We start from the raw sequence: 24,735 nt of genomic DNA, 5'->3' as shown, positions 1-24,735 counted from the left end.
CTATGCATGATTATAAGCAGCTGTGTTTGTGTGTGTCTGTGGTCTTGTCATTGGCTTAAGTCAAACCAGGTCTGTCATCAATTTTAACTCAGCATGTTGTAAAATGTATTTGTCTCACTACAATCAGGCATGTTTACTTCTTGTATTTTATACTCATGGTCATTGATGTTTCTTGTCCCAATCAAATAAACAAATACAAATATATTATGTCTGTTCATATATTTGTTTGACCATATGTAATATCTAAACAAAAACTTTAAACGCTATAAGAGCAAAGGACAGCAGCACAGTGCTCATCCTGATGCTCCATGGTGCTCCACATGTGATCCTGGGGTCGTCATCAAACAAAGCGTTCAGAGCAAGTTGGTTGGCGCAGATGTTTCTTGTCATACAGCCGAACTGCGGCACATCTCCAGAGATTGATGTAGCTGCAAATTAAGGACACAAGAAAGGAAAGAACAGATATTACGAATATAACCAGCAAAATGACAAGTACATTTGGTCAACCAGTTATTGCAGGAACTCACTGTTGCCGCTGAAGCAACTGTCCTCAGCTCCCATACAGGTCAAAGTCACATTGCAGATCCCTGCCATGCTGTCAGCTGAGCTTGCACATGCAGGACACACCTTCCCATTTATTACTGAACTGGGAGCTGGTAACATAAGAGAGGAGAGGAAAAATGGAGACAGGCTTGTTTGAACTGCGGGCCGTTACATGTGTGAATTCATCTTAAACACTGGTCCTCAAGGTGAACTGACTTTACTGAACTGTTATTGGCTGTGACTGTGACTGGAACTAGGAAATATGCTGCCACTGTCCAGAACCAATAAAATCCATCCACCAGAACTTCTAGTGCCCTAGTAAGTAGTAACTTCCTAACTTCCTGAAGTATTCTCCTAAAATGTTGAACTGTTGCTTTGACAGCTAACTGAAAGACTGCAAATTCAGAGATGTGAGAAGACTGGTATCAATCTGATGCTTGTGTGTTAAACACAACTGGAGCTGCTTAGTCTATCTTAACATAAAGATTGTAAGCAGGGGGAAACAGGCTTTGTCTAAAGTTAAAAAAAAATTCCCTACCAACAAAGTAGACAAAATACATTCTGTATATAAGACAGTTTTAGATTTGTTGGTAGGGATTATATAGGATAGGATTGCTATGAGTCTTCTCTCTGGGCTAAGAATAAAAGAACATTTGTGTATTTCTCAACATGCTGAACTGTAATGAAAATTAAGATTAGGATCAAATGTGACAAGTTTAAACTTGGCCTGGGATTAGAGATGCAAGTGCAGCTGCAGACTGCTTAATGCCCCTGATAAAAGTAGCAATAGCTCTTACTGGCCACAGTCTGGAAGTTGCAGTTGTCAGTAACACAGCAAATCTGATTGCGGGCTTCCCGTGTGAAACCTCGGTTTACAGACCATTCAGTCTGAATGTTGATAGGAGTGATGCAGGACAGCAGTGTTGAACAGCCTTTTTCTACTTTCACAGATGCATCTGTCCCCGTCACTGGCAGGAGGGAAGGAAAATCAATGGGAATGACAGAAGAAAGGAAAGATTGATTGTTAAATGATTCACTCACTCTTTATCTTGTAAAAAAAGCCAACTTTATCTCATCACAGTGGGATGGAACTGTTGATTTAGTTGAAATGATACCTAATTATCATGGTTAATGTACAAGCACCGGCTTTACAGTATGGTAAATCACTGCCACCCACCTGAAGTGGTAGTTCTGCATGCTGTACTTGTGGCAGAACACTCGACTGAGGTTGTGTTGGTACACAAATCATTGGTGCATGTGTGGCAGCGTAGTGATTCAGCTGAAAAATGAACAAAATCATTCACAGCATTCAATTCATTTCTGTTTCATCTCAAGACAGACACATAATAGCTAGAATAGCTTCAGCTCCTACCCCACCTTACATGCAATGCACATAAGGGAGTACAGAGCACCAAGATGGTGGATGGAATATATTTTTCTCTATGACTGGAGGCTACTGTTTGTTGAACTAGATTTATCCCTTTAACCTTTTTCTCTTTGTGACAAATACTGCAAAATGCCAAGATTAAAAAAAAATTCAAATGATGGCACTACATCAAAGTCATCAAAGTCTCATCAAAGAATTACTTAATTATACATATTTAATATTTAATTAATAAAAAAATGCATCATAATTATTTTGTCATCAACATAACATTTGCATGACATGGACATAAATAGAGTATGAGTTGTCAATTTATTAATTTACACCCCAAGAAATATAACAGACCCTACAGGTCCAACATAATTCCACACCATGCGATATACAACGCATGCAACAGAACAACCACCATTGCCCACATTTGCAGTAGGCCAATGTCAATTTTTCGTCAATAATTTAGATATGGATGTAAACATGCTTCAAGTTGTTGTGACTGGACAATTGTAGTAGTGAAATTGCATTGCAATCACAATTGATTAATCTGTGATCTAAAAATAAAAAATAAAAAAAAAATATATCGCAGGTACATGTTCACATAGCCCAAGGTGATATATTCTATTGGCTTGTTTTGTCCAATGAACCAAACCATTACAAGAATATTACATTTACAATCATGTACAACAGAGAAAACAAAATATCTTAGCAAATAATTTGCATTTTTGTTTAAAAGATGACTTAAATGGTTTTATTTTGATCAAAGTAGTTCATTATTTTGTTTCAAACTATTAACTGATTAACAGTTTTATCCCTGAACTGAAGACTGAGCCTTTATTCATAAACATATCAGAACTACATGATGTAAAAGTCAAAAGTCCTTTCCTGCTGCACTATAGCACAGTAATATATTTGGTTTGATCAGCCCCCACATTTAGACATATTTTCACAAATTCTCTTGCTTTCTGCATGTTAACATAATCTCTGGATTTTTGCAGTTGGTATGTATTTCTTGTAGAAGTAATGTAGAAGGAGTGAACTTCACTCGCTAAAACAGGATGCAGATAGAAAAAAATATGCAGGATTAAAAACTGTACAAGGCTCCTGCTTAGTATATAAAGAAAATCTGACGCACCAAAAAGGGATATAAATATGGAAAGAAATATTTTCAACACTTTTCTGTGTTGATAAAGAGTGAAGTATCAGACAAATCTGATGCCAAAAAAGGTTAGTTACCCGTGTAGAGCAGAGCCCAGGCCAGACAGACAGTCAGCAGCAGCTTCATGGTTGATGGAGGTTGGTAGGTGTTTGGTACTTCGATGAAGAAATACTGTACCTTATATAGATGTACAGTGCTGCAGAAACGCAACAGGTTGAAGAGACACATCCTGGCGGGTTCAAAGAAACTGATAATCTTATCATTTTCTCGCAATCAAACAAGAAGAGGGAAGAGGAAGAAATGTCCTTGGGTGGCAACTGAAAACCTGAACTTGATGTTAACTCCTGCAGCTATGGAACCAGTTTGACTGCTATTTATCTGTGTTTATCTGATCTTTTAACTTTCTATTTCCCTTCTCTCTCGATTCCATGAGCTACAGCTATTCTACATACTAGTGCAGAGGCAACCAAAGCTCCGGTGGCTAGATATGAGATTTCCCTGAAAGAGGTCAATTGACTCTCAAGGTGTTTCTGGATCATGTATTCATTTCTTTGGTTGTTCTTGGTTTTCTTATTGTGGTACCGTGGCGACCTTTGAGATAAGTGAATGCGATGAAGAGATATAGAGATAGACCTGTCTGAGGCAGATCCCGCGGCAGGGTTGACATGTCCTGCACATACCCATCATGCCTTTGACTGACATCCCCTGACGCATGTGTAAAACCTTGCAATGAATGAGTTTCAGTCAGGATTCCTCGATAAGCTCTCTTCTTTAAACGTATTTGTGTTCAGCAAACACAGGCTACACAAAGAACTGTTCTGATACAAACTCGTATTCCAGACTGACAGAACAACTTGGCACAGACATGTATTTGAGGCTGGCCTGAAATGGTCAGCACACATCTATTTTCTACTCTTTATGTTGGTCAGGGTTGCAGTGGAAGTAGGCGAATCAAGATATCCACATCATCCCAGTCTTCCTATGTGGTCTCAAGGTGTTTTGAGGCCAAATGGTAGATATAATAAGTCCAGTTTGACTCTATCCCAGGTTCTCCTCCACGTCGATCATGGCTGGAATAACTCCACAGGCATCTTAATCAGATGCCTAAATCAACTGGCTTTCAGTGAAACTGAGGGGTGGCTTCATTCCAAGCCCCTTACCTGGTCCTGAAGGTTGAGCCCAGCATCCCGTGAAGGTAACCCACCTCCGTTGATTATATCAGTAATCTCTTTTTTCTGTCAGTATCCAAAGTTTATGACCATTGGTGAGGACTGGAAGGCTGAGCTCCTTCTTTGCAACATGCTGGTACGGCGACCTATCTGCTACTGCTCTAGTCAGTCTGTCAGTCTTGCGCTACATATTACATAAGCAGTAAGTGAGACCACCTCACAATTGGCTGAAAAATGTCCCAGGTCATGGTCTGATGAAAACAACAGAGCTACATCATCTGCAAAAAGCAAAGCTTCCATCCTGAGATTACCAGACCTGACATCCTACATCCCATACTGTGCCCATTGTATTCATGGCAAAAATAATCTGTGACAAGCTGTCACCCTTGTGGAACCCAATGCCTACAGAAATTGTGCTCAAAAATACATACACACCTGGGCTGAGATCAAACTACACAATAGCCACCTGACAATGGTCAAAACAGTCAGATGTGGGGTAGTGGAAACAAAAATGAGCGCTGGGTTTGATGATAACCAACACAGCATCTAAGATGCCAATCAGCATCCCGATTTACAGAACAGAATTTTTTTTTTTTTTTTTTTTGTCTTTTCTTGCTAGATCGAGAACTTCTGTAATGTGTTTTGTGATGTTGACCCGTTGGAGCGCACTGTGTTCTTCAGTCCATTGTTTAATATAAGGGAGGAAACACTGGAAAGTCCAAATAAACTGAGCAGATCATGCTAGATGCGAATGTGCCAAAAATTAGAATCTCATAAATCCTCTTGCACAGTTAAAAATACAAAAGACATGTACACTATGTGCTGAGACAGTACAAACATACGTAAACAGGACTCTGACCATGACATTTATCACTGAATCAGATGAAGATGATAAATGATAAAGAAGCAACACAGCTGATGCAGCCAGATTGTGAAACTGCATACCACTGTGGTAATCTCTGTACGCACGTGTTGCACAGTAACCTTTCAGAGGAGAGTTCATGAATATTTTCCATTCTTTTAACAGTAAAAGGATAATTTTGTATTGGGTAATTTCACCAGCCATGTCAAGATATACATTGCTTTTCTTACGCCTGTGTATGTGGTTGAAACAAATGATCACAATTCATGGATGTCTATGAGATCATGTCTCATTGTGTTTGTCTCTTCAGTTAAAGCATACTCTCTAATAAATGGGGATGAAACAAGCAGAGTCAGGTGTAGGACCTACAGAGGTAGGACCAAATAATTATAAAATGTAGAAAATTTGAGAATGTGCTGTGGTTCAAATACACAACAAATGACTAGCTGCCCAGAAAGGCAAAACACACGACTAGTATGCTGAGAAAGGGGTACATACATAGAGTTTAAGTTATCTTTCTTCCTATGTAACTACTTTACAGTATATACAACAACACTGCACATAATCCATCGTGGACTGTATAGTTTTACTGTATACTTTTTTACTGCATGTAATATGTCATTGTACTCATCTACACCCCAGGGTATACAGCTGACCCTCCAGAGACAGAGAAAAATGAAAACATGATGATTAACTATTAGATTAAAGATAACATCAAACATGGGCGTCAAATGTTGAGGAATGTTCTACTACTCAGAGCTGAGCATAGTGGATTCCTCAAAACACCTACATATCTTTATTATGTTACATTTTATTCCTCCTCCTGCGACAGTAGAAGTCTTCATAGCTGTGTACTTGAGAGGTTTTCTTCTCCAGTGTACCCGCCATGGAGTGCTGCAGTCGTAGGGTCAACACGCCTGTTGAGAGCAAATTTGAAAAGTATAGACCCATTTCTGAACTTGTCTTTCAAGGGGCTTGATTTCCACTGTGCCACTGTGGATTTTCTTTTCTGTAATTATTATTTTTAGGGGCATTTTTATGCCTCGTATTTGATAGGGACAGTGGAAACAGACATGAATTGTGGGAAAGACATATAGGAAACAGTCTGGTTGGCTGGACTCAGGGTATTTGTGCCCATGTGGTATGGTCCAGAACTACCTAGCTATCAGGCCTATTCAAGGTGGATCTTACTTAAAGTAGCTCAAACCTATACCGAGCGAGAGACTGTCCTGCTGAAAGCAACAAGCCTATACGTGTCTGTTCAAGTAGCTTATTACGAGCCATAGTTGCATTTTATTGTTAGGCTACCTCTAGAACTTAGTTATGATGAGAGTGAAGGAGGAAGTCAGGTGACACAGGTGACTTAAGACAGACAGATGGGTCCACAAAACACAGGACTGCTATCACAGGACGATTTGCCCGTTTGAAACTGACAGTCTCCATTGTTTCTTTTAAACCTGACTATTCCACAACCTTTATCATGTTTATTATTGTAACCATGAAGATAAAAGTCCTCTAACCTTAAGGAAGTACCAATTTAAACGTACACCTTTATCTTTTCCTAAATCTGACCAAGTAGTTTTTGGGCCTAAACCTAGCCAAAGCTAAAATCTATATGTTATAGTGTGAAAGAGGATATATTATGACCATTTATATTGTAAATTTTTTGTTCATATTTTATTCTTGGTGTCTACTAAGATCGATTTACATGCTTTGATTTGCATTTCTTATGCTGTACTCTAATCACCCTCTGTCTGAAATGCTTTATTCGCCTCAGGGCTCTTTAAGGACACCATCTTGCTGGTTTACATTACTAGTAAATTTGAATTAATCATATTTTTGTGCTCATTACCGAAAAATGAAGTGAATGGTTAAGTTGTGGATAATGTACCAATAAGCTGTTTCATCCAAATGAAGAAAGTGGATTTTGCCCTGATAGTGCTCACTATGGTGTGTACTTTGAGCCTTGCGACTTTATAGACCACTTGAATGCACAAAAAGCTATATAACACACTATAGGAAAGGGTAAAGTAAAGTAGAACATTTTACTGTTTTTTCTTCTTTTGAAGAAAAAAGTGGCGATGCTCTCCGGCAGCACTACACTTATGGTTGCAGCCCTTTGAAGTTTGTGGCAGCAATTTGGACATAGGCCCTTTCACATTTCAATATAATGATACTCCTGTTCATGAAGCGAGGTCTATAAATGAATGGTTTTCCCACCCTGACCTGAGTCCCATTCAACATCTCTGGGATGATTTAAAACTCAGCCTGTGAGCCAGGCACTATTACCCGGCATCAGCTGATGTTGATGTCATTGATGCTCTTATGGCTGAATGAAAGCAAATTCATGATTTCTAAATCGGCATATGGCTTTGCAATGAAATGCATGTAAAGTCTGGTTGTCCACATACTTTTGGCCTTGTAGAGAAAATCCAAAGAGCCACAGAGATGACAATTGTAAAAGACACACAGGCTCATATGCCTTATTTAAGACGTACAAAGTTTATTTATACAACATATAAACTATCTGAACTATTATGTACTTACTACAGAGCTTCAAGTGTTTTTCAGCTGAAATCACAACCGTGTGGGGATGAAAATGTTTATGACACTGAGGCCTAAAAAAATTCTTAGACTGATGTATTTGCTGTATGTAACCAAAGGTCCATTGCACTGTTTCACAGAAGTATTTTATATTATATATTTATATTATATCATTAGTTCCTCCAAGGAGATTAACCCTTGGCATTTAGCTCTCGATGGAAAGATCACTGAGAGTCTTTTATGATTATTATTATCAGATTTTGTGTCCACCTCTCAGCTGTGGTGAGCTAACCCAGAAGCAAACTCCACCAGTGTACGTGTTGGTCTTCCTGACATGCCCTTCCTCAGATAAGGAATTTCATCTTTGTTACTCATCACACCAGCGATGTCCAGATGAGCCCAATGAGGAGCTGTGACAAACTCTCTCAGGAATGCAGCTGCTGTGCACGCGCCGCCCGAACTAGAAAGAAATCAACAGGCATAACAATCGAATGCAGGTAAATAAAGCCATGGATAGTCTTTCTCTGATACTCTGATGCCTCTGGCAGGAGCTGCAGACACTCACTGAGTGTGGTGAGATACGTACCGGCTGTACTTGCCGATGTTGTTGAGGTCAGCCAGCTGGCTGTCAGTCACCTGTCTGGTGTAGTGCTGGAACAGTGGCATCCGCCACACTCTGTCACCTGTCACAACACTGGCCTACAACACACACACAGACACACACACACAGACACGCCATCCATCAGAACAGGAGATGAGAGATAACAAGACATTGTCTGTGTTTACTGTGCATACACACTACCTTGTGCAGCTGCTCCCAGAGCCAGTCAGAGTTTGTGAATACTCCAGTTGCTGCTGAGCCAAGAGCTACATCCATTGCACCTTGAAGACACAAGAAGAAACATTTTAATATTCTCTAATTATACCAACATATCTTTCATTTAATCACACAATAATATAAGGGGACTTCCACACCCATAGTTCAGTTCACTTTTTCAATAACAACTCTTTTTTAATTATGGTCCATTTTGTGATTAAACCAACTTATTACCAACAAATCAAGACCCACACTGGGAATTAATATTTCATTGAGTCACAGCACATCATGCTGCACTTAAATAGATCTCCTGCGTTTGTTCAGCTTCTGTGGTGTCACAAAGAGCTCATGAATAAACAACTGATTATTAGCATTAAGTGTCGAGAAGGCAACTGGACCTTGTGTGTCATGAATAACGACCAGTTTCACTCACTTTGTAATAAAAAGCGAGACATAAGCATAAAATCCTCACATATAGGTGTGCAGACGTGTTACAATGGTTAAAAGATGATCTTGCGTTAATATGTTTGGCACCTTTCTCTGACAGTTCACGATCAGTAGATCAAGTTAATGGTAGTTTAGCTTTTAAATTCATGCTAAAACCATATCTACTATCACACAGTCCTATGGTTCGTGAGCTTTGTTTTCACACCACAAAAACGAACCCCAGCAGAGTCAGACAAGAACCAGACCAGCTCAGTTGTGTGGTTCGCGCTTGATGCCAAATGGCAGCTTTCACACCAGAACAAGCAAAGGCCCAAGAGTCGGTTCAAACTGTGCCAGACAAGTTATGTGTGAAAGCACCAACTTCTCACCTGTTAGTGTAGCAACATTGACAATGGCTCTGGGGCTGAAGGTGTGTCCATAACAGAGGGCATCAGCGAGAATCAGTCTACCCTCTGCGTCTGTATTATCAACCTGTGTGTGGACGGAACAGTAAACTCTATGCAGCTGTACACACACATAGAAATGTCCGAACACGTTGAGATCACTGTTTCTAATTTTCCGAATTTCATCATGGGTTCACCCACCTGGATTGTTTTCCCATTCTTGGCTGTTACAACATCACCTGGTTTAGTGGCCTTTCCACTGGGCATGTTCTCACACAGAGGAGCCAGACCTGATTGAATCACACAACAACAGAAAGACAGGCTGAGACATGTGTTTTCACTTGAACATTTACTGTCATCATTTTATTTGTTGATAGGTGTCAAAAAAGCATCATCATCTACTGTGATTCAGTGTAAAAGCACACTAGATAGTGACTTTTTATAGGCACTCTAGTTTCATTAAATGATAAATACATACTGTACATACTCACTATGCAAACAAATGGTGTTAGAGAGTATATAGTATCACTGAAACTCACCAATAATGTTGACTGGCAGTTTCAGAGCTGCAGCTGTGACAATGGATGCGCAAACGGTGGCGGCTCCGCCCATGTCAGCTCTCATTGCATCCATAGAGGGAGACGGCTTCAGAGAAATGCCACCACTGGAGTCACACAGAGAGAAGGGACAGGTGATCACGATGAGGGCGCTGTTTTGCTTAAATGAAGTGAGATATGTTCAGCAGTAAGTGTGGTGTGAGTTGGAGTTTGTTGGAGTATTATTACGGTTCACCTGTCAAAGGTGATGCCTTTGCCCACTAAGAGCAGCGGAGCCTGTTTGCTGTGAGGTGCGCCGTTGTAATGTAGCTCCAGGAAGACGGGGGGCTCCTCTGAACCTTTGGAAACACTGAGAAATGCTCCCATCTGTTGTTCCTCTATCCAAGCCTGGGATCTTTATAAAACACATGAATTATCAGATAACAAATCCTCTTTCACCACATCCATCTCAAAACACAAACTTTTACATTAAATGAGCCAGACTATGATAATCAGACTGTAGCTGTAAAGAGCTGTGAAACCAGGTCAATATTTATCTTCCAACAACATGTAATCGAAGTAGCCCAGTATCTGGCAACACTGTATGAAGCAGTTGGATTTGTCTCCCCCACAGTGCCTTGAAAACTAATTGATCAAAAAGTATATACGTCTAAAACGGCCATCAACAATGCAACAGATGAAAATTTAAAGTTTAAATTAAGATTCTTCTGGGTACTGTGTAAAGTAATGCCAGTAATGATGCCCAATGATGCACAAACCTTTTATTTACTGTGACTCGTTCAGCATGTGGTGCTAGTTTCTCTTCAATAGTGTTGGCAAAAGCAGTAGGAGTGATGTGATTGGCCGGAGCTTCCATTAGTAGCCGTGCCAGGTTTTGGCCTTCTGCATACACAGCTCCTCTCTCCCACCCGGCCAAGTCAGCACTAAGAATAATTACACACAGAAAAATATTGATATGAATTTACTAAAATGTAAAAGCTTGTCCCAGTTTTAGGTTACATTTGTCAGTCTACCTTCCATGAAGCTGCGTTGTTACTTTGGTCTTCTTCTTGGATTTAAGTTCGTCATAGTGAAACAAGCCCAGGACAGCACCTTCAGCTGCTGACTGGGTATCACCGCAGCCGTCCACCTCTACATGGTTCACCTCCAGGTCCTGAAGTAGTCGGCAGCCGGCTGAGCGCACACACACAGATATCAGCCAACTCCAGCAAATCCTCCACGTAGCCAGTGCTAACACGAGCAGAGGTGGCATGTCTTACCTGACACTGCCTGTCTGATGTTCTCCTTGTTGGTGTCCCAGTTCTCTGCCCCACACACTCCTGCCTTGCTCTTACCCAGCCCTACTACTGCTACACAGGGGAAATCCTGGAGAAGACACAGAATAGATGTCATTACTCTGATGCTGTCATGTCATGGATTTTTCTTAATCTCATTTCACACTTCGTTACCTCATGGATGCCATAAAATATTCTGCTTTTGCCTTTCTTGAGCGCAGGTCCAGAGCTGGAAAATGCAAAACAGAAGTTCATGAAACTCAACAGTGAACAGAACAGACATCGCTGTGCTTTTCTCATATTCATTAGAAATGCACTATTATGTTTGGCCTTGGCAGCGCTACTTTAGGTGTGTTTTGGTCTGTACTGGACTTAATCTTCACACAACCTTGACAAATTATACACTGGTTTAAAAGCTCAAATTCATATCACTGCAATAGCCATTGATACAGAATTGGTTCAGACTTGTGGCCAAGGATCCAAAGTTTTTTCCACACAAAGATGCATCAGGCCTTATATTCCCTTTTCATACCAAAGGAAATAGAACATTTCTACCATAATTGTACAAAAGCATAATAATTTCATTTGAGAAAGAAAAAAAAATCAGCATGTTAATGCACTGTTACTTTATTTCATGAACTTAATAAATAGGAAAAAAAAGTAATTGTGGCATGTGCAATAGTTTGGGCACCCTAAGTTCACGCCTGGCGGCAGGTGTTTTACTTCTTTTCACTTTAAAAATCAACAAACTATGTAATTTCCCCAGATATTTGCATCCAACTGTATGCTGTCAGTTTACAGATATGAAGACTCACATTTTCAGTAGTTCAGAGAGTTTTCCAGACAGAGCTTGGTCAAACCCTGCAGCTGCCTCTGTCAGATGAAGGCTTCCCTCCTCTCCCTCCTTCTCAAACACTCCCAACACCAAACCCTGCAGAGACACACAAACACATGAGAGTTAATAGGAGAAACAGTCGCTCACAGACAGACACAGACCGCACACACTGGTGATCACACAAACAAACACAGCTCCCGGACACACACAGAACAGAAGCGAATGAGGCCACTGACAGTCACTGATGCAGCTCTGTCAGCTGTTTCTCTGGTGGCGTCTGACAGACTTCTCACCTTTCTGCGGTTCAGAGTCTGAGAGGCAGAAAACGACCTGCAGTGGTTTGTCCGCACCGCCGCCTGCACAGCTCTCCTCAGAAGAAGCATTGTCATCTGTTGGACATAAAAAAAAAACAACTAATTACTGATTCAGAGATGTAAAGGTCGTACACATGTACAGGAGGCAGCCGAACGACGTAACACCGTCGCGTTTTTTATTATGTCACCAACAAGCGACGAAGACGGATCACAGTCGCCGCCTGGCGAAACTGTACATCTTTTTTTTTTTTTCAATAAAACTTTATTGACAGAAAATATTCAATACAAAGGCAGATATTATGAATGTATCTTCAAACAAACATTTGAACAACAGCCAGGGGGGTTGGCTAATAAATGAATACAGAGAATAAAGAGCACAAATTATATGTCTTTACAGCTTCCTTGTTATCCGAGTCACAGATACTTTGCATGTATTGTTCCGTTTCCCTTTGGAAAGCCACAAAGCATGGCTGAGAGTGACTAAATTCAGCTTTGTGTATGTGGTATTTCCCGAATATTATTATCAAGTTTATGACATACAGTTCTTTCTGTTTCCTACTTTTGACATCATGGACACCAAAGAGCATACTGTTCCAGTCGAAAGAAAAATCAGAGTCAAGCTTCAATGTGATGTAATGCATTACTTCTTTCCACAAGGTGGCAGGAGAGTGACAGCTCCAAAACAGGTGTATCACAGTTTCAGGCTCAGTCACACAGGGAACAGTTCACACATAAATCTTTCTTAAATTTCAACAAATAATGTTTGGCAGGGTAATATCTATGAATTAGTTTGTAAGACACTTCTCTCACTTTATTTGTAATTAAGTATTGGTAAGGGAGGTTCCATATATGGACCCAGTTCAGATCATTAACAATATTAGACCAGTACTGAACAGCAGATGGGGTAGAAGTGATATCAGTTTGAAGCAGAGATCAGATGAGATAATTTCTTTTTTTAGTTTTAACAGAGAAACACATATGCCCCACTGGTGTTAATATAGGATCTAAAGGAGGACAGACTGGTTTTCCAGCACCTCTTCATAGAGTTAGGATACCAGAAGGAACAGCATCCATTACAACTGCAAAGTCTTTTGGGGTGACAGGAATACCATATGTTAGAAGGAATTCAGTGTAATTTAACAAATTCCCATTATCATTGTGTAGTTGGGTAACTAAAATTATGTTATTATCAAACCATGAATTAAAAAATAAAGATTTGTTTTTTATATTTGATGTGTCGATTGTTCCAAATAAAGCATCTATGTGGAGAGAAGTTGTGTTTATAGATTAAGGACCATGCCAACAGCACTTGTTTATGAACGAAACTGTATGGATGTATTATAAGACCTGGATGACGGATCTAAAAATGGCGCCCATTCAGTTCAATACAAGTTGCTCGCCTGGCGCATACGCCAAAAAAGTTTCTGGCTTCCGGGTTACTTCCGTGTTATGCGGCCCATAGAGACTGCGCAGTAGTGTCACTCCCATCGTGCCTTCGGGCAATGAGAACGAGCAAAAATGTTCTCGATCTGGCGCTGCGCGTTCACGAGTGCTCTGCTAGCGGACTGATGTGTAACAGACTAACACAGGACCGGCCCGGGGCTTTAAACACGGATTAAAACGGCAACGACAACAACATTCAGTCTGAAGCTTTAGAGCCTAAAGTCACATTGGAATCAACATTTTAAAAAATCATAACCAGGCAAAAATATTACGTTTAAATAGTCTTTTAGGCAATTTTAAGATATTGATGCTGCATGTGACAGATAACTACAACTCATCAGATAAAGTTGTTACGTTTACTTTCTGTCATTGAGGAGCAGATTTATACGGCATGCCTTCTTTAAAAAAAACTGTGCAGGGCTGTAGTTAAGCTTTATGTCCCGTCATTGCTCTTTCTGTTTTTCACTGTTCTGTTTCACAGATATTTGATTTGAAAATGAAAAATATATCAAAATTATTTTTTATAAAAATTTAATTTAAATGATGAATGCCACTGAACATTTAGCAAACTGTATACAGAGCACACACTGAGGACGTGGGGAGTTAGAGAGACGATGGTGAGGACGTCCAGGACGGTTCTTCCCCTCAGGGTCAGAGAGGGGGAGCGGGCTCCAGCAGCTCAGGCCACCGCTGCTGACCCGGAGGACGCTGCATCCAGGCCGGACTCAGTTATAGTTTTTACACTCTGGACCACTGTTACACCACAATCAGTGGTGCTTATCATCGAAGCAGTGGAGCAGTGAAGCCATAGAGGATCTGCGGGCATGTTTGGACTGCACTGACTGGGAAGTGTTCAGGACTGCTTCCAACAGTCTGGATGAGTTCACAGAGGCTGTGACGTCATACATCAGCTTCTGTGAGGACTGCTGTATCCCATCACGCACCAGGGTGAGTTATAACAATGACAAACCCTGGTTCACAGCTAAGCTCAGTCAGCTCAGGAGGCAAAAGGAGGAAGCTTTCAGGAGTGGGAACAGGGGCAGGTTTAAAGAGTCCAAGTACAGGTTTAGCAAGGCGGTGAAAGAAGCTAAACGACTGTACTCAGAGAAACTTCAGCTCCAGTTCTCAGCCAATGACTCTGCTTCTGTCTGGAAAAGGCTCAGACAGATCACTAACTACAAACCTAAACCCCCCCACTCCATTAATGACTTCCGTCTGGCCAATGATCTGAATGAGTTCTACTGCAGCTTTGAAAGACAGTGGGACAAGCCTGACACTAACCTCCACATCAGAGCCACATCAGAACCCCCCTCCACCTCCCCTACCAAAGGAACGTCTCTCTCTATCCTGGAGAGAGATGTCAACAGGCTTTTTAAGAAGCAGAACCCCCGCAAAGCAGCTGGTCCTGACTCTGTCTCTCCATCATCCTTGAAGCACTGTGCTGATCAGCTGTCTCCGGTGTTCACAGACATCTTCAACACCTCACTGGAGACCTGCCACGTGCCAGCCTGCTTCAAATCCTCCACCATCATCCCTGTCCCCAAAAAACCAAGGCCCACAGGTCTAAATGACTACAGACCCATTGCCCTGACCTCTGTGGTCATGAAATCATTTGAGCGCCTTATCCTGTCCCACCTCAAATCCATCACTGACCCACTCCTGGACCCCCTGCAGTTCGCCTACAGAGCCAACAGGTCTGTAGATGACGCCGTCAACATGGCTCTCCACTTCATCCTCCAGCACCTGGACTCCTCAGGGACCTATGCCAGGATCCTGTTTGTGGACTTCAGCTCTGCCTTCAACACCATCATCCCGGCTCTGCTGCAGGACAAGCTCTCCCAGCTGAGCGTGCCTGACTCCACCTGCAGGTGGATCACCGACTTCCTGTCTGACAGGAGGCAGCACGTGAAGCTAGGAAAGCACGTGTCTGACTCCCAGACCATCAGCACTGGATCCCCGCAAGGCTGCGTTCTTTCTCCTCTGCTCTTCTCCCTGTACACCAACACCTGCACCTCCAGCCATCAGTCTGTCAAGCTCCTGAAGTTTGCAGACGACACCACTCTCATTGGACTCATCTCTGATGGCGATGAGTCTGCCTACAGGTGGGAGACTGACCGTCTGGTGACCTGGTGCAGGCAGAACAACCTAGAGCTAAACGCTCTGAAGACAGTGGAAATGATAGTGGACTTCAGGAAGAGCCCAGCCCCACCCACCCCCATCTCCCTGTGCGACTCCCCCGTGGCTACCGTGGAGCATTTCCGCTTCTTGGGAACCACCATCACACAGGATCTCAAATGGGAGCTAAACATCAGCTCCCTCATCAAGAAAGCTCAGCAGAGGATGTATTTCCTGAGGCAGTTGAAGAAGTTCAACCTGTCAAGGACTATGATGGTGAACTTCTACACCTCCATCATTGAGTCCATCCTCACCTCCTCCATCACCATCTGGTACGCTGCTGCCACAGAGAAGGACAATAACAGACTGCAGCGTATCATCCACTCTGCTGAGAAGGTGATTGGCTGCAATCTACCATCCCTCCAGGACCTGTACGCCTCAAGGACTCTGAGGCGTGCAGGGAAGATTGTAGCTGACTCCTCCCACCCTGGACACAAACTCTTTGAGTCACTCCCCTCTGGCAGCAGGCTGCGGTCCTTCAGGACCAAAACCTCTCGCCACAAAAACAGCTTCTTCCCATCTGCTATCAGCCTTATCAACAAGGCTAGAGAGCCCCACTGTCACTGATCCCCCCTGATCCCCAATTGCACCAATCACCAGCACTTGTATGTGGAAACATACTTGGCAATAAAACTGATTCTGATTCTGATTACGTTTGGGGAACGTTCCGCGGCGATCGTTCAGCGAACGTTCAGCGAACGTTCCGCGGCGATCGTTTGGGGAACGTTCCGCGGCGATCGTTCAGCGAACGTTCAGCGAAGGTTCCGCGGCGATCGTTCAGCGAACGTTCAGCGAAGGTTCCGCGGCGATCGTTCAGCGAACGTTCAGCGAACGTTCCGCGGCGATCGTTTGGGGAACGTTACGCGGCAAACGTTCAGCGAACGTTCCGCGGCAAACGTTCCGCGAACATTCCGCGGCGATCGTTCAGCGAACGTTCAGCGAAGGTTACCCCGGGAACGTTTGGGGAACGTTACGCGGCGATCGTTCAGCGAACGTTCAGCGACGGTTCCCCCGGGAACGTTTGGGGAACGTTACGCGGCGAACGTTACGCGGCGAACGTTCAGCGAACGTTCCGCGGCAAACGTTCCGCGAACGTTCCGCGGCGATCGTTCAGCGAACGTTCAGCGAACGTTCCACGGCGATCGTTCAGCGAACGTTCAGCGAACGTTCCGCGGCGATGGTGAGGACGTCCAGGACGGTTCTTCCCCTCAGGGACAGAGAGGGGCAGCGGGCTGCAGCGGCTCAGGCCACCGCTGCTGACCCGGAGGACGCTGCATCCAGGCCGGACTCAGTTATAGTTTAACCCGCTGACACAGTGAAGGCCATTAATCTATGAAATAATAAGGCGGTGGTTGTGACTGATGACAGGCTGGTGACCTGCAGTCAGGATGAGACACTGCTGCTCACACATCACAGAAACATCACACACAAGCTCAGTGACTTAAATTAAAATACCTGAAGAAACTGTGACGGAGGAAGTGATGAAAAATCATATCGGCGTCTTAGTGAATCCGGTTATGCGTCTAATATATCGATTAAAAACAACATTCCTGAAAAAAAGTGTAAGAAGTGACGAATAAATGCGACAAAAAAATCACAAAATCACTGAACCTTGGTTTGTGTAGAAGAAAACTCTCCTTTGTGTCGTTTATTCACTTTTCACACCAACTTGTTCTCGTCCTGACGACGCTAGCAGTAACCTAGCAACCATCCTCGTTCCCGAGACACAGCGGGACCGCGGATAGAGTGCACGTACACAGTGGTGACGTCACTCAGAGAAAAAAGACTTTTCTGGGCTTTTTTTGAGCTTTGAAAAACTTTTACAAAGATTAAAACCCCATGGCTTAAAAATGTAGAAGAGAAAGATTGATACTGGGCTGTGTGCACAGCTGGAGGTGTCCTGTTAACAGTTTTACAGGCCTCTCTTTTACTATTGCCGTCTATGGGGAAAATGCTTTTTGGGCCGCAGGGGGATTTTTCGCTGCAATACCACGAGTGGCCACTGGAAACAATTGGCTGCAAGGCTGAGCGGCGGCGCCGTGTCCAGGTCTTATAATACATCCATGCGCATACGTCGAAAAAGTTTCTGGCTTCCGGGTTACTTCCGCGTTATGCGGCCCATGGAGACTGCGCAGTAGTGTCACTCCCATAATGCCTTTGGGCAATGAGAACGAGCGAAAAACGTTCTCGATCTGGCGCTGCGCGTTCACGAGTGCGTTCATTGTGTGCACATCCTCCTAAGCTTTGATATATCAGTCAAAAAACCGTTGCTGAGTGACTCTCAGGAAAATGGAGACAACAAACATGTTTACAAGGTCTTTCACCTTCATTTATTTAGGTTTGTTACTCTGAGTTTACTGTGTGTGCAATCACCACTGGAAGTGATCACATGCTCATCAAGCTCATATCATTTTACAGGCTTTATATCTGAAATGAATTCAAGATCTTGCTGACTGAGAAGAAGAGTTCATTTAGGTGAGGGATCAAGGTGGAGCTGCAGAGGGAGCAGACTCAGGCCCACAGCTGGTTGAATCTCTGCTGTGACCTGGGATCAGAACAACAACCAGACTCCTGTCTCTCAGCTTCTAATCACTTGTGATACATTTAAATTCTTTAAATCATTGAGTTGTATTGATATAAAACACAGACGGTAAAACGAGCTGCTGCCACTGCCCCAGACAAAGTGACGAGAGACGAGGAAGTGACGTCCTCACTGATGAGGTGACTGACAGACTGAATTTTCATTTTGACCCCTACAGAGTGTAGTGACTTGTAAATGTAAATTTTGTATTTGGATATTGCCACTTTTCAATTTTCATTTAATATGGTCATAGGACGCCACGTGAGCGTGTGAAAATGAAAATGCTGATTGGATTGCTGCATTTTCTTTTGAATGAAATGGTGTGTACTGTGGGATGTGGGGTCACATGACTGCCGGCCTGAGCAGGACAGGTGAGCTGACTGGGCAGCTCACACAGGTGTCTTTTCTTTGTTCTGTGTCCTGAGCTCATTCTCTGATTGGCCTTCAGCTGAGCTGCTTCCCTCCATCTCTCCACCTTTGTTCCTGAGTGTGTAGAGTGAGTAGTTTATTTCATTATATTTCCTCGAGTCATGTTTATCCTGTTGAACATCTAATCTCCTCGGTGAGCTGGATTAGTTACTCACTTGAGATTCAAATGTTGGCCGTTGTGTTGTGTTCACTTCACACTCAGACTTTATGACCAAACAGTGAAATCTTGATTGGTGCAAGGTGTCAGATGAGGTTCAAACTGTAAACTGGACACCACTGAAATCCAGGACGACCACAGATGCTGTTTTCAGTTTGCTGCAGAGGTTTTTCTTTATTTTGAAGGAGGCTCAGTTCGTCTGGAGTTTGAGTTTGTGGGTCACCTGTGGAAAAAAAAATCTCACTCATCTTAATATTTTTTAAAAATCGTATGAAAATCAACAGTAGTTTGCAGGTTTCTGGGGCAAGATTACTCAGCTTTAGCAGCAAAAATCCCCAAACACACACACACCAAACAAACCTATTCAAATTATATGGTTGTTATGGTTTAATATTTGAGTTCATGGTCTTCAAGAAAACACATGTTTAAATAGTAGGAACCTTGTCTTGTTTTCTTCCTCTGAGTGTTGAACATAGTTCAGACACAGAGCAATACTTCAGTCCTGTCACTAGAGGTCACCACAGACCTGCAGCTCAGAGAGGAGCTTCCTCCTGTGGGCTCATTGTGTGCACATCCTCCTAAACTTTGATTTATCAGTCAAAAAACAGTTGCTGAGTGACTCTCAGGAAAATGGAGACAACAAACATGTTTACAAGGTCTTTCGCCTTCATTTATTTAGGTTTGTTATTCTGAGTTTACTGTGTGTGCAATCACCACTGGAAGTGATCACATGCTCATCAAGCTCATATCATTTTACAGGCTTTATATCTGAAATGAATTCAAGATCTTGCTGACTGAGAAGAAGAGTGCACTTAAGTGAGGGATCAAGGTGGAGCTGCAGAGGGAGCAGACTCAGCTGATGGAGATTCACGCCCACAGATAAATTCTTTAAATCATATGTCTGACAATTTTCATTGAGTTGTATTGATATAAGACACAGACGGGTAAAACAAGCTGCTGCCACTGCCCCAGACAGACAAAGTGACGAGAGACGAGGAAGTGACGTCCTCACTGATGAGATGAGACTGTCTCTCAGCATCTTATCACTTATTGTAATACATTTAAAAATCTTTAAATCTCATCTCTGGTCATTTCCTTACAGGGAACCATCTACAACCACTGCCCCAGTGACAGAAACATTACAAATGACAAGGAAGTGACATCCCCACTGATGACCTGCCTCAGTGAGAGGACTGAGTGCATTTTCATTTTGACCCCTAAAGAGCACAGTGACATGTAAATGCAATGGCCTGAGGGCTGTTTGTTCATTATGTTTAAATACTGTCACTGCAGAGCAGGTTCAGTCTTTGAAAATCATCATTTTAATATGTTCATAGATGAGTACACACATGAGTATGTGAAAATGAAAATGCAAAATGGAGTACTGCATTTTCTTTTTAAATTATACTGAAATAAAGCATCCTGTGGGAAGCGGGGTCACATGACTGCTGGGCTGAGCAGCACAGGTGGAGAACTGGGCAGCTCACACAGGTGTCTTGAGTTTTCTTTGTTCTGTGTCCTGAGCTCATTCTGTTTGTCCTTCAGCTGAGCTGCTCTCACCTTTGTTCCTGAGTGTGTAGAGTGAGTAGTTTATTTCATTATATTTCCTTAAGTCATGTGTGTTTTGTTGTTCAGTGGTACATTTAATCTCCTTGGTTTGTTCTCCCACCATTATATATTTAAAGCGATAATGTATGTACTGATTTTGATTTAGAATTGTTTGTTGATTTATTCAAGGGAAAGTGATAGAATCTGACCTGTATGTTCGCTTTCTTTCATTTGTAGACATGTAACCACTCACACCTGACTGACTGCAGGCAAAAGATTAAAAACCTTCAACTGGAACCTGCTTGTCCTGCTTTGCTCACATTCATTCAGTCCAGTGTTTTATCCTAGAACACATACATGTGTCAGAAATCTCAATTCTATCATGGATTTTTTTCAGTTTCAAGTTTATATAATTCTATTGAAGTCTTCTACAGGCTTTTGTAATGACCTTAATGTTTATAATTGAGTCTGTTATTTTCCTGCACCAGATGCTTTGAGGACAGACCACTATAATCATGGATTGGACGCTACAATCATAATCCGGATTGTGCATTTAAAGGAGAACCCAACCCTTTGACAGAACTGTTCTTATTCCTGTGCCTCAGAACAGTTTGGTCAATATTTGTGAACATGCAGCTCTTCACTAACGTTAGAAACCAAAGAGAGAACATTAATGTTCGATGTCGACCTGGTTTGCTCTTTAACAATGAACGGGGCTCTGATGCTGTGAGGCCATAAAATGTTTATATATTACATATATCTTGGCCTGAAATGAGATTCAAATTTCAAATTTTGTGCCCAATTTAAAGCCAAATGAGACGTGTCAGGAGGAACACAACACAGCTACTGTAGATTATAGGGTTAGCAAGGTAACTAATTTCCCCCAGTGGCTCAAATTAATTTCAGCTGTAGATGCTGAGAACAAACCTTTGACTTTTTCAGTCGATCGTTCCAGAGTCTGTTTTTCTGCTGTATTTGTTCATTTGCTCTCAATGTGAGCGATTCAATTAAAGGCTGATGCATTCCACATTTTCATTTCTCACTGACAGTTTTTAATCAGTGTTTTGATGGAAGACACAGCTGCTAACATTTCAAAGTCGATGCCGTTGTGTTGTCTCTGGAGGATTCTCTGGTTTCCAGCTTCAGGACAGAGTGACGTGTTTTCAAACACAGACTTCACTGGTCCTGGGGCCCAGGAATCACTGGTGACATTTAAGCCTTTTATTTATTCAAAGTTGCTTCAAACGAATGAACTGTATGTTTATGAATGTTGTGATTATTATTTACTAGTAAGTGAAACTTACAGCTTACAGCTGTTGTTGGGCTTCTACCTTCACTCACCGCTGCAGTTTATGAACTTTAAACATTTCCTCCACTGGCACTTCCTGTTGTTTCTGACCTTCATGTTTGCTGCTTTAATATTTCCCGTGTGTCCGTGAGACAAACCGGAAACAAACTGGTTAGACTCGGTCGAGTCTTTGCCAGAATGATGTGAGTAATGTCAGAAATATAAACCGGGAACAAACACGCAGAAACAGCTGATCCTTGTGACAGTGGTGGAGCAGGTGGAGCAGGAAGAGAGAGGAAGCAGCAGAGCCGCAGAGAGCCGCTGTTTATCCGCTGCCTCCTGCGCTGATTGGCCAGAAAACGCGCGTTTTCTTCTTTAAAAACCAGCGACAAACAAACATGAGGCAGAAACTGAAGCTTTGCTCTGTCAACAGCCTCCAGCGGATCTGCTCCTCTGCAGCACCGAAGGTAAGAGAGGTCACTTTATTCATCAGAGCCTGTTTAGTTGGAGGACGAGTCCTTTGCATCATAAGAGAAATGAACTGAAATATTGATGCTTATTGTTTTGTTTGCAAAGAGGGAAACTCGGCGCAAATGAGACGCTGAATATATTGAACAGAGTTTTTGTAGCCGCTGAATCTCTGAAGTGATGTTATTGTTGGAGACAGCAGTGGTGAGCTGATGCAGAGACGATGTGACAGAAGTTGTGCTTTTGTTAAAATCTTTGTGCAGATACAGAGCAGAAAACTGTGAAACCAGGGCTGGGTGATCTGACTTTGGCATATGATCAACTTTTAATATGAATGCACAGATGCCTTCATTAAAGCTGCTATATTTAGATAGCCCTGGTTAATGTCCAAGGTTAATGCTGCTAACCTGCCCACTGCCACCTGTTAAACAGCTAGCATGCTAACCGCAGCTGGCGGGAGCGGCCCTTGTTCTGCAGCCTGGTGCATTTGGCTCACAGACATATATTATTTTATATTATATTATATTATTATATTCTTCACCCGAGCAGAACAAGAGCTAATGTCACCAGCCAATGAGACACCTGCGGTAAAGGCGGCACACAGGAGGCGGGGCAGCTGGTTAGCAGCTGGTTAGCGACTGGTTAGCAGCTGGTTAGCAGCCTCATAAATAACTGTGCTGTCCAAAAGAATACTCCATATGAGCTCAGCGAGAAATGTGATTGGTTGTGGCACAATTTGGACATGTAAGACAACATTGTTGGCGAGGAAGAGTTGCTAGCTGGCCAACATCTGGAGCTGGTGTCAAAGCGGCGGAAAAAGACATCGTTACTTCCGCTTAGGACTTTCACAATAAAATCAGTGGAAACAATGTAGATTGTGATAAAGCTCGAAAGATTGACATATGACCTTTGGCCAGATCGCCCACCCCTATGCTCAAAAATTACAAGTACACATTCTGACGCTTTTTTTTTTTTTTTTTTAAACTTAATCTGATTGCTTTGTGGGATTGTTGCTGCCCAGAGTCCAATCAGAGAGCAGGTGGTTCCTTTACCTTCATCTCTGCCTATACCCTGAAAGGTGTAGTAGATTTTCAAGCCCATGCTGTCCTCCATTTTGAAAATCATCTACACCTTTCAGGATCTGCCATGGAGCTGAACGCAATTGAATGACCTGCCCTCTGACTGAACTTTGTGATTGGATTGTCATTGTCCAATCAGTAAGGTTTAAAAAACAAACAAACAAAAAAAACTTCTCTTTTTTTGACACCAGTAAATGCCACTTAAACCACAACCAAGTAATGTAAGGTTTTAAAAATCTTTCCAGGATCCTGAGTTTATAATGGTAAGTGAAATGAATTATTTAAAGTGAAAATGTTTCTTAATATTGTTTTGTGAAAAGCTGCCTAAAATGTCTTGATTTGCCCTGCAGTGGAAAATGTATGTTAATATAACTGCCTGTTTTCATAGAGAGCCCAGAACCCACCTCAGGCCAGGACCACATCCTGTATGGTGCCCCACAACCAGCAAAAAATGGTAAGTCATGGGCAGTTTTAAATCACTCTTTGTAAACCTGCAAAATCTGTATGAGAAACTCAAGTATATACACGTGAAGACATTGTGCTTGTGTAGAGGAAATTTGTATTTGTAAAAAGACCGTGTGATTTTAAAATCTGACCAAATGAAATCAGTGGTGAGGTAACACAAAGACACCGTGGAAGAACTGCTCTTGTCAGTGTCTGTGTGTGGATACAAAGCAGACAACTGTGTAAAACTTGGTGTTCAAAGTTCCTACACAGTGTGTGACACTGAATATACATGCACACTTTTGACGCCATCCTTACACCTTGAAATGATTGGACAAAGACAGTCCAATCACAAAGCAGAGTCCAATTAGAGGGCAGGTGGTTCTGGTATCTTCATCTCTATCGCGCTTCCTGAAAGATGTGGTAGATTTTCAAGATGGACGACAGCGCTGGCTTTAAAATCTACTACACTGTTCAGGATCTGCGACAGATGAAGGCAACAGAACCACCTGCCCTCTGAGTGGAATCTGCTTTGTGATTGGACTGTCTTTGTCCAATCATTTTTAAAGTGTAAGGATGGAGTCAAAATTGTACTTGTAACTTCAGGGTCGTACACAGTGTAGGAATTTTGAGCATCAAGTTCTACTGTTTTCGGGGGAGTAAGTCGGGGGAGTAGCCTCGCGCGAGGCTGAACGAGCCCGATGGCTGGGCGCAGGGCCCCCTGGGGGTCGGGCTTTATGTCCAATATAAAATCTGGATGAGACCTGTTACAGCTATTGTAAATTATGGCTCAAACTACTTTCAACTTGAGTAGCCTGACTGAGGAAAGGAAGCATTCAACTTT

The 24,735-nt window shown here is 42.4% G+C and overlaps 2 protein-coding genes across 3 annotated transcripts; both read right to left on the bottom strand.

The window, feature by feature from the left end:
• Positions 1-77: 77 nt before the first annotated feature.
• Positions 78-4,278, bottom strand: LOC139636737 (uncharacterized). Of its 2 annotated transcripts, none has more exons than XM_071505024.1 (6): positions 4,238-4,278; positions 3,155-3,306; positions 1,721-1,822; positions 1,341-1,511; positions 528-653; positions 78-428 (listed from the first exon to the last, which is right to left on the bottom strand). In XM_071505024.1, exons 1-6 carry the CDS (start codon positions 4,261-4,263, stop codon positions 244-246), a joined length of 762 nt encoding a protein of 253 aa, XP_071361125.1. In that variant the 5' UTR covers positions 4,264-4,278; the 3' UTR covers positions 78-243. The 2 variants fall into 2 exon arrangements, with proteins under 2 accessions (XP_071361125.1, XP_071361126.1); XM_071505025.1 differs by having other exon boundaries at positions 3,155-3,273.
• Positions 4,279-7,589: 3,311 nt separating this feature from the next.
• lap3 (leucine aminopeptidase 3) lies at positions 7,590-12,450 on the bottom strand. The gene is made up of 13 exons (XM_071505071.1): positions 12,259-12,450; positions 11,946-12,061; positions 11,305-11,359; positions 11,116-11,221; positions 10,870-11,029; positions 10,615-10,779; positions 10,092-10,250; positions 9,839-9,963; positions 9,501-9,589; positions 9,285-9,387; positions 8,455-8,534; positions 8,239-8,351; positions 7,590-8,112 (listed from the first exon to the last, which is right to left on the bottom strand). Exons 1-13 carry the CDS (start codon positions 12,352-12,354, stop codon positions 7,926-7,928), a joined length of 1,554 nt encoding a protein of 517 aa, XP_071361172.1. The 5' UTR covers positions 12,355-12,450; the 3' UTR covers positions 7,590-7,925.
• Between the last annotated feature and the right edge of the window lie 12,285 nt (positions 12,451-24,735).

This window comes from Trachinotus anak, unplaced genomic scaffold (assembly GCF_046630095.1).
Source record: "Trachinotus anak isolate AG129_WGS33_773 ecotype Australia unplaced genomic scaffold, CSIRO_AGI_Tana_v1 ptg000019l, whole genome shotgun sequence".
Classification (NCBI taxonomy): domain Eukaryota; kingdom Metazoa; phylum Chordata; class Actinopteri; order Carangiformes; family Carangidae; genus Trachinotus; species Trachinotus anak.
Note: the sequence above shows the minus strand (reverse complement) of the source record. Positions and strands in the feature narration are given on the sequence as shown.

What these genes read in the sequence shown, in the direction of transcription:
- LOC139636737 (XM_071505024.1), bottom strand. Translation starts at nt 4,263, where the DNA reads ATGCTGGGCTCAACCTTCAGGACCAG. An exon ending in CAACTTCCAGACTGTGGCCA is followed by an intron (nt 654 to 1,340) that starts GTAAGAGCTATT and finishes TTATGTTACCAG; the next exon opens with CTCCCAGTTCAGTAATAAAT. An exon ending in CAGTTGCTTCAGCGGCAACA is followed by an intron (nt 429 to 527) that starts GTGAGTTCCTGC and finishes CTTAATTTGCAG; the next exon opens with CTACATCAATCTCTGGAGAT.
- lap3 (XM_071505071.1), bottom strand. Translation starts at nt 12,354, where the DNA reads ATGACAATGCTTCTTCTGAGGAGAGCTGTGCAGGCGGCGGTGCGGACA. An exon ending in AGACTCTGAACCGCAGAAAG is followed by an intron (nt 12,062 to 12,258) that starts GTGAGAAGTCTG and finishes GTGTCTCTGCAG; the next exon opens with GGTTTGGTGTTGGGAGTGTT. An exon ending in ACTGCCAGTCAACATTATTG is followed by an intron (nt 9,590 to 9,838) that starts GTGAGTTTCAGT and finishes TGATTCAATCAG; the next exon opens with GTCTGGCTCCTCTGTGTGAG.